This window comes from Candoia aspera, chromosome 15 (genome assembly GCF_035149785.1).
Source record: "Candoia aspera isolate rCanAsp1 chromosome 15, rCanAsp1.hap2, whole genome shotgun sequence".
Taxonomy (NCBI): domain Eukaryota; kingdom Metazoa; phylum Chordata; class Lepidosauria; order Squamata; family Boidae; genus Candoia; species Candoia aspera.
In genome coordinates, this window is record NC_086167.1 from 8,849,003 (window position 1) to 8,867,136 (window position 18,134).

The 18,134-nt window shown below is 44.3% G+C and overlaps 1 protein-coding gene across 1 annotated transcript in view; it reads right to left on the reverse strand.

Annotated features, from left to right (window-relative positions):
• The window catches only part of KSR2 (kinase suppressor of ras 2), a 165,690-nt gene extending 147,821 nt beyond the window's left edge, over positions 1-17,869 (reverse strand). The window contains exon 1 of the mRNA XM_063315334.1: positions 17,720-17,869. Coding sequence (XP_063171404.1) covers positions 17,720-17,812 — 93 coding nt within the window. The 5' untranslated portion in view covers positions 17,813-17,869. The remainder of the gene's footprint in view (positions 1-17,719) is intronic.
• Positions 17,870-18,134: the final 265 nt, after the last annotated feature.

Genomic DNA, 18,134 nt, shown 5'->3' on the forward strand with positions numbered 1-18,134 from the left:
CAAACAGAAAACATTGTTTCAACAGAGGTCTGGGCAAACCAAACTTCTCAACGCATTCTAGCTGAGAAATGTCTTGCTGGACTGTATTATTTGTTCAAAGGGGACATAAGTATGCATAAGAATAATTAACATCTAAGGGGAAACTGGGAGCATCAGATAATCAGTTCCAGAGTCTAAAATTACCTAATTGCACCACTGCATGACTACAGCGTGTGGGGCATGTGATGCTGAAGCATCATCATTGTGATGAGATGAAAGGGGGGAAAGGATAAATATAGGTGAGGACTGAGAAATGTACAATCCTGCTAGATCGGAGGAAATCAGAGGAGGAGATTGGAGGAAGTCCTGTTTGCCCTATGGTGGCCAAACCAATATCTCTGAGAAACCCATAAGCAAGGTAGAGAGCAATAATGTTAACTTCCAGTACCTCACAGCCACCTCCAGTCTCTGATCTTGGCTGGCTTTTTCACAACTGATAGGCATTTTTTATTTATAGCTTTTCAACCACCATTCAAATGAAATTATTCTCCCAGGATAGTTTACAATAACTGGTAAAACACTGTAATAACTGCTTCCCCCCACAAAAGTAATGAAAGCTACTTGAAAGCAGCAACTGCCCATAAATAAAACCAAACAGAGAGACTTTCACCACTGAGAAAATGGCAATTTAAAAATAGCTGCGGACTAAAACAGTTACAAGCACCACAGATCCCCCAGAACGCAATGGCAGGTGAATGAAGCAAGCAGGATGTGGCCCAGAATCTCAAATGTTGCCCCATCTGCCTGGGTTTTATGCAATTTGTTCATTGGCAGCATTTGTTTTTTTCTTTTCAGCTGAAAAAGGCAGCTCAGAAAGATGGATAAAATGTTTGTCTCTGCGTTCAGTCTGTTGGATATGACAGTAAAACGAAAAGGAGGAAGAAAAGAAAATACAAGTATTTGTTCTTACTTATGTGCTTAGTCAGCTGACAACAAGAGGAAGACCTTCACTGAAAGGACGGTAAGGGATGCAAGTTGACGCTCCCTTTAAAGGGTGAGGTCTCAGCCTTCTCAGGACCAGGAAAAAAAATTACTGGCATTTTTTCAGCCTCCTTCCATGGATAATAAGGTTTAGAAGTGATCCAATAAACAGACTTGCTGCTGTGGGGTATTCAGAGTTAAAAGCAAAGGTGTGGCTTTCCAAGACAGGAGCCCAGGATATTTTTTCACCTTGACCTCTAAAATGTAGGCCCTAAAAATAGAATAACATGGCCCTTTATAGCCCAAGATTGTCCATCCCTAATTCAGTATCACCACAGTCCAGTGCAGCAAACTCTATGAAATTCTTCCATGATCGTGTCGAACATACATGAAATTTCAGCAAAACCCCAGTACCAACATGAACATGGAAAATGGGTGCTTGGGGATTAGCAAGGCTGGTTAGAAAAGATTCTGCTCATTTAAGAGGGTCACTTTTGCCAAGCAAAGTGGACTTGGCAGACTGATTTCATGAGCTTTGTTTGTCAACAAAATAAAACAAGCCAAGAGTATCATTGGAAGGACAAGTTAATGCATCTTACAAGAAAATTGCCCAGAGCTGTAGGGAATCAGGAGGCATATAAATTTTAATAATAGTAATAATATCATCATCATCATCATCATCATCATCACTGACTCCTTCCTGCTATAGTCTTTTTGGAGCAGCAGTTGTCACAAATAAGAACCATCTCTCCAGGGTGTTCTGCAGAAATCTTGTGGGTGCCTACCAGTAGTACGGTTCTCATCCTGCTAAGGATCTGTCCTTGAAAGGCCCTTGGAAGCTTCAGTGGTCCAGAAAGCAGTGGTGTGCACAGTGTTGGGCACATCAAGGTTTGCCCATGGGACCCCACTGCTGTGTGAGCTGCACTGGTTCCCAACAGGCTTCTGAGTGCAATTCAGGTCTGGTCATCACCTCTAAACCCCTGCATGGCACAGGGCCAGGTTAACTGAGGGAATGCCTCTCACCAACCATCTCAGTCCATCCCACTAGATCCAGCAAGGTGGGCATTATCCAGTGTTCCCCTTTTTTGAAACAATGGAACCCAGGAGATGTGCCTTCTCTGTCATAGCACCTGCCCTTTAGAAAAGCTTCCCCTTGACATCGAGATGGTCCCACCCCAACTAGCCTTCCAAAGTCTGGGAAGACCTGGCTTTTTCTTCAGGCATTAGGAGAAAATCTATCTATGTGGTTGCTAAGAGTCGACACCGACTTGAAGGTGCATAATCAATCCACCAGGATATTCATAGATACCTATGAATTTATTTATTTATTTACTTATTTATTTGTCATATTTCTCTACCACCCATCTCACATTCAACAACTCTGGGTGGTTTACAAATAATAAAAATCACAAATCACTAAAAAACAATACCATATAAATATAAAATATAAATACAGATAAAAATATAAAAATATAAAAACACAAAATACAAAATATAAAATTCAAGACGGCAAGTGAAGATCTTATTCTTGGCGCTGTCATGGTGCCAACCACCCCCATGAATGGCTATCCCCCCTCCCATCCCAAGCAAGGCAGCATAACCATGTCTTAACCCCCTTCCAGGAGGCCGGGAGACTGGAGGCCTGTCTTAACTCCGGGGGTAGCTTATTCCAAAGGGTGAGTGCCACCAGAGAAGCTCCTGGACCCTGCCAATCAGCAATCCCTCATGCACAGGGTTTGTAACATGCCCTCTCTGCCTGACCAGGTGGGACGGGTTGATGTAATGGGGGTGAGGCGGTTCCTCAGGTAACCTGGACCCATGCCAGGTTATCTATTAATATCTATTAATAGAGCCCAATGTGGGTCTCTTGGCATTGTGAGTCCTTCTGAGGTGCCTTGATTACTGTATTATCATTATTTTTAAATTATGTTTGGATTTATTTATTTATTTATCAAATTTGTCACCACCCATCGCCTCCCACTGGAGGGATTTGCTTTATACTGGTTTTATCAAATAGTTTTTTTGCACTCTTTGTCAACTGCCCAGAATTACTTGTTTAAAATGGATGGCCATATAAATTTTCTAAATAAATAAATAGCCTTCATTCAATATATTTTGAAGGCTGTAATGAACAGCATCCTAGAATTACAGAAAGAGCATAGTTTTCTGTCGTCTCCCCAGCAAGAGGACTATGCTAGCATAACACCATGGTGAAGAGACCAAGCAAACAAACAAACAAACAGAATAAGACCAGACTAAAAATCAGAAAAGCTTCAGTTCTAACTTGTTATGAACTCATTTGGTGGCCTTTAAAAAGCTGTTCATTCTTCGCTTCGGTTCCCTATTCTCCACCTCAGTTACAGAAATTATGACAAGAGGTTACCCCTTTCTTCCCACATACAAATGAAAAATATATAGGAAAAATAATAGTGCCATAAATACCAGGGCTTATTTCATATGTATGAACTCAATAGCCCACCTCATATAACCCATTGTTGTAATTCCTGTTTCATAATTTTGTGTAAATAGAAAGTATGAATTGTTGGGTTTTTAATAAAGCATTCTATCAGAACAGCAGTGGTGAGTGGGAAGCAAGGATTTTAGTGAAAGAAACACAAAACAGGCTTATGCCTGCATGAAGCTTTGCCCAACAACCCAACTTCCCCAGCCTCTTGCTATCTGGCCCCTTTCATATGTGCTCCAACTTGAAAGCACTTCAAATTTTCAAATTTCTCTTTCCAAAGAGAAAGCTTGCCTGCATCTACAGTATCTTGAAGCAGCAACTTAATTCACACTATCCTTGCGTAGTTTACATGCCTAAATACACCAGGCCTTTTGTGTTTCACTTGAAGCTGTGTGAGGTTTCATCAGCAAACCCTGCCAGCTTCTCCTAGGATGGAGTGGGGCTAATGAATGATGGATAGCTCTGCTCAATAGGTTGTGCAGCCCAGGGGTTCTGGCTTCTTCTAAGAGAAACCAGACTATGATTCAGTTCAGTCCAGCTGCTGTGCTCCATAAACCATGCTTTGTGACTTAGTGCAACATAGGAACACAAACAATTGTGGCTTATCCAATGAACCTGGGTCAAGCAAACCATGTCATAGCAGTTGTGGCCACACAGTATTGCATAATGGGCAAAGTTTGGTTAGGCTATTTATTTATTTAACAATAGTCATAGCCACCCCAATCCTGGAAGACTTCAGGCAGATAATGAAAGAAATATTTAACATAAGAAAAATGTAATGCTAGATAAAACCATGTAAATGAGGCCTCCAAAAACAGCCAAGGGCCAAAAGCACATTTAGACCAGCTTGGTTTTCAAGATAGAAGCGGGATGGGGACATCTGTACTCATGGAGGGAGTGTGTTCCACCACTGAGAAGACCCATCTCCTGATCCATGCCCCGTGTACCTTGCAAAGAGGCAAGATTCTCAACAACCCTCTCTAGCTTTCCGCTTCTTTTTTAACATTTAGTGTGTTGTGTGAATGCAGCCTGTTCAGTGAGATTATGATTCAACATATTATGTGATATATCCCGCATCCTGGTCAACCTAAGTTGCCTTTGAACTTCTTCAAAACAGTTCTCTTCTATTGTGGTGTTTGGTTCCCATCCACAAGTGACACCTCCAGGCCTAAGGGATATTCTTAGCATGCCTAGATTGCCTTGAACTCCCACAGATGAACAAGCACACCTGATCCCCTTCAACCTGGAGGCAAGGTACTTTCACTTGGGGGGGGGGGGCTAAGCTCAGGTGCCTGCGCTGCTGAGCTTCCCAGGGCCACCTTGAGTAAATTCCCTGAAGCGAGCAGAGCTAGCGTGGTGAGAAACCTCGTCGCCAGGGAGAGGACGACAGCTGCACCTCTCCCCCAGTGCCTAGTGCCAGCTAATTGATGGAGCCACGCTGACGTCAGCCCTGCTGAAACTGCTCCCCTGCCTTGCCCTGCCAGGAGATTAAGATCACACCAAAACAAAGACTTTCAGGGGGAGGGAGGGAGGGGATGGAAAAAGTAAAAATAATAAAAAGATGCTCTTGATGGAACACCTGAGACGGACAGGGCACGCTCTCCCAGGCACACAACGGCGATGTAAATAAAGGATTCAGCAGGATGGAAAACCAAACTACCTTGGAGAGCTCCCCTGGCAGGAATGAGTTGTGCCTGAAAGTTTAACGCAGCGTTTCTCAACTTGAAGCACAACTTTAAGATGTGTGGACTTCAACTCCCACAATTCTGCAGCCAACATGCTGGCTGGGCAATTCTGGGAGTTGAAGTCCACACATCTTAAAGTTGTGCCAAGGTTGAGAAACTCTGGTTTAATGACTGTTTGTTTCCTGTTTAGCTTGCCAGTTGGGGTGGCTGGCTTCTCTGAAAAATAATCAATGGTAGTCAGACTTGCAAATGAAAGATGGGATCTCTTTCACTGGAAATTCAACAGGGGTTGGAGAAACCAGGAGCAGTGCCCTCTCTACCCATTGTGCCTCTTCTTCTGGATGACAGGGAGCTGCCTGTTTTTAACCACAGTTTGTTCAACAAGCCTTAATGGCCTGGTGCACATAACACATGCTGCCAATACAACAAACTCAATTATGGCTTAGCCTGATGCTTACTGTTTGTGGTTTATTCGTTTAGTCTCTTCCGACTCTTCGTGACTTCATGGACCAGCCACTCCAGAGCTTCCTGTCGGTCGTCAACACCCCCAGCTCCCCCAGGGACAAGTCCATCACCTCTAGAATATCATCCATCCACCTTGCCCTTGGTCGGCCCCTCTTCCTTTTGCCCTCCACTCTCCCTAGCATCAGCATCTTCTCCAGGGTGTCCTGTCTTCTCATTATGTGGCCAAAGTATTTCAGTTTGGCCTTTAATATCATTCCCTCAAGTGAGCACTCTCGCTTTATTTCCTGGAGGATGGACTGGTTTGATCTTCTTGCAGTCCAAGGCACTCTCAGAATTTTCCTCCAACACCACAGTTCCAAAGCATCGATCTTCCTTCTCTCAGCCTTCCTTATGGTCCAGCTCTCACAGCCATATGTTACTACAGGGAACACCATTGCTTTAACTATGAGGACCTTTGTTGTCAGTGTGATGTCTCTGCTCTTAACTATTTTATCGAGATTTGTCATTGCTCTTCTCCCAAGCATTACGCGTCTTCTGATTTCCTGACTGCAGTCAGCATCTGCAGTAATCTTCGCACCTAGAAATACAAAGTCTTTCACTGCTTCTACATTCTCTCCTTCTATTTGCCAGTTATCAATCAAGCTGGTTGCCATAATCTTGGTTTTTTTGAGGTTTAGCTGCAAACCAGCTTTTGCACTTTCTTCTTTCACCTCCATCATAAGGCTCCTCAGTTCCTCTTCACTTTCAGCCATCAAAGTGGTATCATCTGCATATCTGAGATTGTTAATGTTTCTTCCAGCGATTTTAACTCCAGCCTTGGATTCCTCAAGCCCAGCATGTCGCATGATGTGTTCTGCATACAGGTTGAATAGGTAGGGTGAGAGTATACAGCCCTGCCATACTCCTTTCCCAATCTTAAACCAGTCCGTTGTTCCGTGGTCTGTTCTTACTGTTGCTACTTGGTCGTTATACAGATTCTTCAGGAGGCAGACAAGATGACTTGGTATCCCCATACCACTAAGAACTTGCCACAATTTGTTATGGTCCACTCAGTCAAAGGCTTTAGAATAGTCAATAAAGCAGAAATAGATGTTTTTCTGAAACTCCCTGGCTTTTTCCATTATACATTGGATATTGGCAATTTGGTCCCGAGTTCCTCTGCCTTTTCTAAACCCAGCTTGTACATCTGGCAATTCTCGCTCCATGAATTGCTGAAGTCTACCTTGCAGGATCTTGAGCATTACCTTACTGGCATGTGAAATGAGTGCCACTGTTCGATAGTTTGAACATTCTTTAGTGTTTCCCTGTTTTGGTATGGGGATGTAAGTTGATTTTTTCCAATCTGATGGCCATTCCTGTGTTTTCCAAATTTGCTGGCATATAGCATGCATTACCTTGACAGCATCATCTTGCAAGATTTTGAACAGTTCAGCTGGGATGCTGTTGTCTCCTGCTGCCTTGTTATTAGCAATGCTTCTTAAGGCCCATTCAACCTCACTCTTCAGGATGTCTGGCTCTAGCTCACTGACCACACTGTCAAAGCTATCCCCAATATTGTTATCCTTCCTATACAGGTCTTCTGTATATTCTTGCCACCTTTTCTTGATCTCTTCTTCTTCTGTTAGGTCCTTGCCATCTTTGTTTTTGATCATACCCATTTTGGCCTGGAATTTACCTCCGATGTTTCTAATTTTCTGGAAGAGGTCTCTTGTCCTTCCTATTCTATTGTCTTCTTCCACTTCCACGCGTTGCTTGTTTAAAAATAATTCCTTATCTCTTCTGGCTAACCTCTGGAATTTTGCATTTAATTGGGCATATCTCCCCCTATCACTGTTGCCTTTTGCTTTCCTTCTTTCTTGGGCTACTTCTAGTGTCTCAGCAGACAGCCACTTTGCCTTCTTGGTTTTCTCTTTCTTTGGGATGTATTTTGTTGCCGCCTCCTGAACAATGTTGCGAACTTCTGTCCAGAGTTCTTCCGGGACCCTATCTACTAAGTCCAGTCCCTTAAATCGATTCTTCACCTCCACTGCATATTCCTTAGGAATATCTGTGAGCTCATATCTAGCTGATCTGTCCTAATCTCTTTAGTCTGATCCTAAATTGTGCAAGAAGAAGTTCGTGATCGGAACTACAGTCAGCTCCAGGACTTGTTTTTACCGACTGTATAGATGTCCGCCACCTTTGGCTGCAAAGGATGTAGTCAATCTGATTTTGGTGTTGTCCATCTGGTGAAGTCCATGTATAAAGCCGCCTCTTAGGTTGTTGGAAGAGAGTGTTTGTTATGCAGAGTGAATTGTCTTGGCAAAATTCTATCAGCCTATGTCCTGCTTTGTTTTGTTCTCCCAGGCCATGCTTACCTGTAATTCCAGGTGTCATTTGACTGCCCACCTTAGCGTTCCAGTCTCCCGTGATGAAAATAACATCTCTTTTAGGCGTGTTGTCCAGTAGGTGCTGCAGATGCTCATAGAACTGCTCTACCTCAGCTTCTTCAGCATCTGTGGTTGGGGCATATATTTGGATCACTGTGATGTTAGATGGCTTGCCCTGAATTCGAATTGAGATCATTCTATCGTTTTTTGGATTGTATCCAAGCACTGCTTTAGCCACTTTACTATTAATTATGAAGGCTAGTCCATTTCTTCTGTGGTCCTCTTGTCCACAGTAGTAGATCTGGTGGCCATCTGATGTGAAGTGGCCCATTCCAGTCCATTTCAGTTCACTGACGCCCAAAATGTCTATCTTTAATCTTGACATCTCACCAATAACCACATCCAATTTGCCCTGGCTCATAGATCTTACATTCCAGGTTCCAATGGTGTGTTGATCCTTAGAACATCAGATTCGCCGTTCACCACCAGCACCGTCGGCTGCTAGCCGTCCTTTCGGCTTTGAGCTAGCTGCGTCATCACGTCTGGGGCTAGTTGAACTCATCCTCTGTTCCTCCCCAGTAGCATTTTGACCATCTTCCGACCTGGGGGTCTCATCTTCCGATGGCATACCGACATATCTCTGATTGTACTGATCCATTTAGTTTTCATGGCAAGAATACTGGGGTGGGTTGCCATTACCTTCCCCAGGGATCGCATTTAGTCTGACCTCTCTGTCATGACCTTCCCGTCTTGGGTGGCCCTTCATGGTTTAGCTCATGGCATCATTGAGGTGCTCAAGCTCCAGCACCATGACAAGGTAACGATCCTTTGCTGAAGGATGCTTACTGTAGCCAACCCTAATTCCAACATGCACCCAGAAAGCTCTGGAATGCTTTAATTCATCCTGGGAGCCAAACCATGGAGCTTTTAAATGCCTCCTTGGTGAACATTATATTTACAGTACATTTGGTCAAGCCATCACTGAGAAGTTCTTTAAGGCCCTTTGCTCTCACATATTCTATTGTGCTCTTTTTCCAGCTTTAATTTCTTATGGCCAGCTCTTGTGATCAAGTACTATTCTGAAATCTGAAGACACCCATTACCATCTTTACTCCAGGAGAAGGCCACTGGTTTGAAATGACTTGGGAATTTGGAGATCGTATTGTGGGCATTCTCACAAAATGGCTGCCATGGGACTGGTGCTTACTGATTTCCAAAAAAGGAAGGGAGGGAGGGAGGGAGGGAGGGAGGGATCTCACAATATAACCAATGTTTTCCAAGATCCCTGTGAATGTGTGTGGTTGGATGAATCTTAGGCCATTTTTATTTTTTTCCTCCTCCTCCTCCTCCTCCTCCTCCTCCTCCTCCTCCTCCTCCTCCTCCTCTGAAGTTCTTTCAAACAAAAATTGCATGATGGTGCCTCCTTCCTGAAAAGCTCAGTGACCCAGCAAAGCTAGACAAATTGTATATAGCCTATTAATAAGCTTTAAATTTACAGAGCAGGAGTTCCTATCCAGGATCTTTTAATAGGTAAAGCATTTCTAATTAGCATTAGTTATCCCATGTGATTAAGAGGATAAGAAATACCCGATGGACATGGTATGTGCAATACAATAGCCAGGCCCCTGGGAGCTTTCCATTTCAGTTTAGGATTTAGGCACTGTGAGCCATTCAAGGCCCAAGAAACTGGCACATAAGTCCAATCTTTATGTGCCAGTTTCTTGGGCCTTGAATGTCTCGCAGTGCCATTTTTTATTTTTAAATAAGTACTGAGCTGAGAGCTCCTCTCATGCAAGGGGTAAATATTTCAAATGGATTTTTTAACAATGTTGGATGGGACAATTTTCAAGTTCACACCATTCTTGTCCTGGGGTACAGCAAGGAAGTCAAAGATCACTATGCATGTGCAAGCCAGGGCCTACTCTACCAGGGCTTAACGCATGGCAGCTTTTAATCACATGACAACCATATAGCTGTGGCTCTCATGTGATCAAAAGCACAGACTCGCTAGAGGTGTGGTAGCAATGCCCAAGCATGGGCTGATCAGCAGGAGAAACTATGGCAAGGGGGGAAAAATTACTGTGGGGGAGTTATGCTGATCCTGTGAAATTCTGCCTGATCCTGTCATCTCTTGGTGTTGAGTGGGGGTGGAACCAAGGGAACTACCAAATCACTTACAAGGAAAATATTTCAAAAGTTACTTCTGCTGAGATCATGAGCTCAGGCAACCCGTATTTGTCAGCACTAACTGGCCACAGCTCTTCAGGGCTGAAACCAGAGTCTTTCTCAGCAATACCTGAAGGTGCCAAGGGTTGAAATTGGCACCTTCTCTATGCAAAGCATGTCATTGACCACCGAGCTGTGACAGCCTTGAAGCAGCTTTCAACTAAGTCAATTCATCGATTTACCCAGCTCAGCTCTGTCTACATCAACTGGCAATTGCCTGCTGAGGGTTTCTATGGGCCTCTGCCAGCCACATCTTGAAAGGCCAGGGATTGAACCTGAAACTGTTGACATGTTAAAAATAAAGTGTTCCTCTACCAAGCATACATGCCACTCCCCAACTGCAGATGAAGCAGCACAGTGGTTCTAATTTGCAAGGCAGATTTAGAAGGTAATAAACGTAGCTCTTGAAAGGTAGGTGTCACAGTGCTGGCTTGCCGCTCAGTTAAAAAATGCAGGGAGCTTTTGCAGCCTTTTATGTCTGGAGAATGGCATGAAGAAAAGAGCAGGTGGTCTGGCCCTGTGATCTTCTCTGCCTAGCCTCACTCGAAGGGAACGCACTTTGATTCTGTTCAGTTGTTTTGACGTTCCCCGATGCTTTTCAGATTCCTCTGCCATTTTGGAGGCTGAAAAGCCTTTAAAGCCAATTTCCCCCTCCTCAAAGGCCTCCCATGAAACCTGATCAACAAGGAAACAATAGAATTTTCTAAGCACACGGCCGAGAGCAAAGAACCTGAGAACAAGGTACTATCACCAGCAGTCACTCAGTAGGGGGGGTAAACAAAGCACTACCTGCCAAATGATGCAGCACAGGACAAATACTTTCAGCCAAGAACACTGTGTGGTACAAAACCCAAGAGCATAAATATCAAGTCATTAAAGGAAACAGGCACATGCATGGGAACTGGAAAGGTTTCTTTGAACTGCAGCTACTGGGATTGTGGGATTGTTTGTCCGTTTGCTGGAGCGGGGAATCCTATTTTACAGGATTCAGACATCTCCACAGAGGAATCCAGCATCAGAAACTACCTTTGAGAGAAAGGTGATGAAACTTCTCAACTGTCATGGCCAAGTTTCAATCTGGGAGGACAGAAAGACCAAAGTGGCTGGCTTCTGTATCCCATGAGAAACTGAATTCAAGCTCTGCCAGGAACCCTGTAAATATCTTTCCCTATATCTGGAGTGGGCAATATTCCCCCACATTTGTGTGTAGTTTTTTTTAAAATGCTCCCCGAGATCCTCAGGGAGGGGGGGGCTGATTTCATATTATTTGGAGAGGAAACTACCCCCACAAAGTAATAGATTCTTTTGGAGCAACGGAAAGGACATAAGAAAGAGCCATTCCCTCTTTTCAGTGGATCATCAGTAATCCTGCGCTGCCAGCATCCAATGGTAAATGCTTAGCCTAGGTGAATGGTTAACAGAACTTGCTGTGTTGCATGAACACAGTTGTGCTTTGTATGTTTGCACAAAATATGTGTATTAAGTCCCAGAGTTTATTCACCAAACTTAGGTTTAAATTTTTTTTAAAAAATGCACCTTCTAGCTCACTCCCCACCCCAAACAATCATTTTGCCACTGCAAAATCTCAGAGAGATTTTGAAAGGCACACAATGGACCTTGGGGCCACGCATAGCCTGTGGATTTAGGGTAACCAATCACTCCCCTAAACCAGTAAGATTATCCCCTTCTTTATCACCTCTGCCCAGAAGCACTGGGGACTTATCCTGGGGGTGAGGGGGGAGAAAATCTACCCACCAGGAGACTGGCCCTCTTCGATTCATACTCTTCTGCAGGTGGGGCAGGGGGTAAATGTAAAGCTTGAAACGATTTGGAAGGACATTATTCACCTCCAGCATTTGTAAGAGCAAGCGTCCCCGGGGAGCTTTCCATGGTACTGGAAATCACACACCCTTCTTTCAGCTACACTTTTAATATCTTGATGGAATTTGTCAGAGGCATTTTGAATCAATAAATGGGTTTTATTTTACTTTTGGAGGTAGCATTTTTTGTTGGCAATGTTAGCAAACTTGGAGAAATGTGTGTTCTTAAATTTTATCCTGAGGCTCTGGAAGTTTTTGAGGTAGCCACAGAGGTCTCAAACATAATCAAACTAAAGGTTTCATTATTAGATTTACAATTAGACAGCAACCATCTATATGTAATTTTAATTCAGCTTAAAAATACATAAAATAACATCATTTTTTTTTTCTGGCCCACCTGTTGCTTCCTAAAGCACAGCCTAAGGCACAACTCACAAAAGTCAAGTGTGAAAACATTGTGCACCTCTGTTCTAGTGTAATGAACGTTCAGGAATGTAAGGCTGTCTGTTGAAATGGAACCACAGAGACAACGGCAATCCTACACATGAATAGTTCTACGTGCATAGGGACCCCGTCGTCTTAAGAATCTTGACCATGTATGATTCTCTAGCACCACTGAAGAGCTACTCTGAGTAAAATTCCAACTGCATAAGACTACCATTCCTAAGATGCAACACTCTGGACAAGAAATAGATGGCAGCAAAGCTAGAATTCTCTCTCTCTCTCTCTCTCTCTCTCTGTGTGTGTATGTATATATATGTGTGTGTGTGTGTGTGTGTGTGTGTGTGTGTGTGTGTGTCATATAATGGTCATTCAGTTTGCAACACTGATATGGTAGCCATACTACTACCAACCCAACTGAAAGAACAACAGCAGTGTGCTTACCGTTAGCATGTTTATCTGATTCTCCCTTCTGGATTTGAACTGGGTGAGTAATTAGAATGCTCAAAAAAGGCCTTAATCAAAAGTTTTTCAGTTTACTTTGTCTGATGTGTATACTCCAGTTTTGCTTCCACATATATAAAGAAACCAAATATTAGAACAACACATAGCATCGAAAGCTCCAGGATTATTTTCTCAAAAAAGTACTCAACTGGGACGGCATGACCTTGGACAAAACCTTTAATAATGTGGAACCAGACAGATACTTGCCTGCTAAGCACGCCCAGTTTGCACAACGGTTCAGCCGTACCGTTGCTCGATGGTTTATTCCAACTATCTTATTCAATAGTAAGGATCAGATTTTAGATGATGGAGAGAAATCTGCTCTGGTGAAACTGGAAAGATTGTGACAGTTAACTAAGGTGGCATCACCAGTGTCAGCGTTCTCCGCTTTGCACTTTATTATTCTATTTCTCTCTCCCCCACCATGTTACCACAGTGGCCTATGGTCATGATGAGCTGAGTATGGTGGAAAATTAGAGCCCAACAGAGTTACTGAAACTTTACTTAGACCGATAAACACTTATAAGGGATATTCCGTGCTGCTTGGGTTCAACAGGCATCTGAACTAAGTTTAATTTTTTAAGTCTGACATAGAATTGGATCCCGGAATTAATGAAATAAACAGGAAGGCAGAACACTGATGCAGGACCAAGAAAAAGAAGAAACACACCACAAAAATGAGAGTCAGAACTTTACTTTGCACTCATTTGCATATGATGAGCTCAGCATTGATGAAATGAAAACAAAGATGATAGATGCAAATGGGTCTGGGAAGAGAGAAATAGAATAAAGAAGTAGAAATTTTGTATACACCTTGGCAAAGCAGAGAAGGCTGGTGAGGCCAATATCATTTATTCTGGCTGTCAGAATCTTTCCAGTCTCCAAGAGAGCAAGCCTCTCTTCATCATCTGAAATCTGATCCTTATGGCTGGGATCAAACCAGATTCCTCCTGCACATAAAACAGGTTCCTTCCACTAAATGACATCCCCTTAACTGTGATAATATGTAATAGATATCTACCCAAAGACATTTCTCAATTGCCTTTCTTTTCCACAGATGGTTTTAAAAAGTTGTGCCAGATGCTCTGCACTTATTATTCATGCCTCTTTAAAACAATGGTAATATTCTAAACAATATCCATAGGCAAATGACTTTAACAACTCCACCTCTGTCCAACATCTGCTGCAGGCATTACAGATGGACTAGTGTGTGTCAGGAATGTTTTAAAGGTGGGTGTGAAAACACCATGCATAAACCCAAGGAAGAACTTTCTAACTAATGTATCAGTTAAACTGAAGAGGAGAGGCCAAGTATAGGCTTGTAGCAAAGCTTTAGCTCACATGTTTGACTCAATAATGATGTAATCAAATTTACAAATCGATTTTCCAAACTAAAGATCCTCTCTCCGATGAATTTGGAAAACTGAATTTGATCAAATGACCTTTCAGATAGAATCAACGATTTCCAAATTTGACCAAAATGACCTTTCAAATAGAACCAATGATTCATTCTGGAGTGGATCCACACATACCCTCCTACATTGGACCAGATCTCATTAACGCTTGGCTAGGAGAATGCTGGGAACTTTATCAACATCTTAAATTCTATGGCATATAGGTGTGATAATTTATTTTATTTATCTATTTTCTATCCCTTTATTATTTTTATAAATAACTCAAGGCAGAGAACATACCTAACACTCCTTCCTCCTCCTCTTTTCCCCACAACAACAACCCTGTGAGGTGGGTTGGGCTGAAAGAGAGAGACTGGCCCAAGGTCACCCAGCCGGCTTTCATGCCCAAGGCAGGACTAGAACTCACAGTCTTCTAGTTCCTAGCCCGTTGCCTTAACCACTAGCTATGCAGATATTAGTCTGTACTGTTCTTTGATTTGCAAGCCAGCTTTGCTACCAACATTGATATGCTCTAAGTGAGTTATAGATATTTAATAAAGTGAGGAAAGAATGATTTAACTTTGCACAGACAACTCTGCCAAGGCTCCAACTATTCTATTCCTTTGTTTCCCACAGCAGCCAAAATATTCCATTGCTGTTGCATCCAATGCTTTAAAATAAACTACTCTGAAATCTAAACTTCCACCATGTTATAAAAAGTTCTTGCCACTTTTCAAAAGCTATTCAGCATCATAGTCATCTTTACCAGAATCAAGCCACAGGAGATACTATGGACTTGGGACACAGCAGACTAGCACACCCATATTGCCACAATAAGCTTGCAGAGCGCAAAGAACTCAGCTTGGGCAAGAGCAAACCCCCCAGCAGCTGAAATACGCAGGGATGCATGCCTCTTCTACACTTTTCCTTTTGTGCTCTTCCAGTCACACGCATGTGTGTTTGTGCAGCACAAAGTTCCACAAAGGAAGGGGAATTTGCTAGGGGGGAATTTCGCCAAGCACTAGCTATGGCAAGTGGGAAAACCTATGTGACATAACATCCCTTTCGATGCAATTCTCATATGCTCAAAGCGCAGTAACCCCAACAGGCTTGGAAAAATGTAAGAGCTGGTTAGGCATCAAAAAACCAGAATCACCAAGGGCTTATTTTTCTCCCATTCAGTTGTGTCCAATTCTCAGAGACTGCCTGGACAAGTCCCTGCAGTTTTCTTGGCAAGGTTTTTCAGAAGTGGTTTGCCACTGCCTCCTTCCCGGGGCTGAGAGAGAGCGACTGGCCCAAGGTCCCTCAGCTGGTTTTGTGCCGCAGGCAGGACTAGAACTCGTGGTATCCTGGTTTCTAGCCTGATGCCTTAAACCCGGTGTTTCTCAACCTTGGCAACTTGAAGATGTGTGGCCTTCAACTCCATGGCTGGGGAGTTCTGGGAGCAGAAGTCCACACATCTTCAAGTTGCCAAGGTTGAGAAACCCTGCCTTAACTACTATGCCAAACTAGCTCTCTATCAAGGGCTTGTTAAGGGTTTATTCTTTGCAATGGAAGCCACACTTGACACTTAGAAACCTACAACCCACTTTTCTTCCTTGCTTTCACTTCCCCATCACTTGACTGTTCCAAATATCCAAGCAAATGCAACACAGGCATACAAACTCAGAGCCCAAGTAGCATGTTGTACCCAACACCTTGGATGAAGCCCTTCAGAGGCCTCCAAAAGCTGTTACTAAGCTGTAATTCTTCAGAAAACCAAAGGGTAGAAAGGATTAAAGACATCATAGGAGACGGATCCTTCTGTCCTTCTGCAAGGCTCTAAAGACCTGGCTTTTCCCCCAAACATTGGGCCAGTCCATGGGATTGAGCCCATATAGAATATAAGAACCTTGAATGAGATGCATGTTAGCAGTCCTCAGTTGCTTCTGCTATTATTTCTGTTACTGTATTACCATGTTGTTGTTTATGTTCTGATGGTACCGTATATTATATTATATTGTAGTTTTAATTTGTTGTTTTCATGGTTCTTCAAATTTTAAGTCACCCAGACTCACTCTTACAATCCATCTGGCCATATAAATTGAATAAATAAATAAGATACTTATTGCTGTAATGGTAATAAAATTAAAATGTAAATTGAAACAGATTGAAAAAAAAATAAGTGTAACTTCTATTGTTGCTGTTTCCTCAGCTGCTAGGCAGCTGCACACACCTCCAGATCCTGGGGGAAAGGTGAAACCACCCCCTCCCCAAAAAACAGGCACTTTCAACACGGAGGAGGAAAAGGAAGAGGACACTGTAACCAGCTTAGAGAAGAGAAGAAAATTCCAGGTGGGAGAAAAAGCAGGGGAATTTTGTTGTGTGGTGCTCAAGAACTACACACAACCCTTGCAAATCCTGAGGAAGGGTAAAAAGATAAGGGGGTCTGCATGCAGCCAAGCACCCTGACTTAAAAGGAAATAAATTGTGATGCATTTAGAGTCAACAGACAGCACAATGGATCCCCAAGCTTCCAAATGGAGGCCTCCTAGCAGTCCCACTCCAGAGATGTTCTGCTACTGTCTGGGTTTTCCCTCCCGAACAACGGGGGTGGACAGCCGGGGGTGTGCACATGACTGACTTGATTTCGACTGTCAGCCTCAAGTCGGCAGTTCAGTTAAAAGTCCCAAATCAAGCCGTCGCCAGATAAAAGTAGAGCTTTCCTATCAAACTGGACACACACCATGGCATGGGCTCACACAGACATAGCCAAGCCTTCTATGCCAGCGCCAGAGACCAAAATACTGCCTCGCGCCCGCTGCACTCGCGCGGAGCCGGTCCCTTCTCTGGATTCCCCATTGCAACCACGTGTGGCAAAGCCCCCTCCCCTTCCCTGTTCCCAACAGGGCTCTCATTATTACTGCCAACCCCCCATCCAATTAACTGCTCAATGAGACTTTTCTGCTCCCCCCTTCTCCCAGCCCACCCCCACTCCATAGATACGAGTTTATTTTTAACTCCCCATGCAAAAGAGAGCCTTTAGTTATTACCATCATGGGGGGGAGGGGGAGAAAGGAGAGCTTTTCTGCATTTGGCCTCCTCTGCTTTAATGGGGGGGGGGGAGACATTATAGAGGAGGAGCAAATATTCTGCCCATGTCCGCTGGACAAGAGAACGCCCGGGAGGGAGAGGGAAATCGCCCTTATAAGGTCCAGGAAGGGGGACTCGTTGTCCCCCCCCCCCCCCCCGCGCAATCCCCCATCAAAAGAAAGCGAGCGCCACGTTCGGGCACCTGCAAGACGCACAGCCTCCATGGCGCTCTCCGCCTTTACCTCATTCACACACATTCACCCCCCGGACCCGGCGCGACCGTCGGGGGGCTGAAGGCGCACCTTTCCTCTCCCCCTACCTCCAAGGTGCGGATCTCCTTCTGAGTGAGGTCGTTGGACGTGGCGCATTTGGTGCGCAGCCCCTCCAGGTTGGAGATGCTGATGTCGATCATGTTTTGGACCAGTTCGCACTGCTGCAGCGCTTTCTGCAGGCTCAGAGGCGGCGGCGGCGGCGGCGGCACAGCGGCCTCATCCATCGCTCGCCCCTCAGCCGCCGCCGCCGCCGCCTCCTCCTCCTCCTCCTCTTCTTCTTCTTCCTCCTCCTCCTCCTCTTCCTCCTCCTCCTCCTCTCGGATCAGGGGGATGCAGCCGCCACCGCCGCCGCCGCCGGTGCCGCCGCCGCCAGCGGCCCGCTCCCCCCAGGAGGCGGCGGCACCGCGGCCGCCCCCTCCTCGCCGCCCCCACCGCGCCAGCCCTCCACCTGGGCCGCCGGCC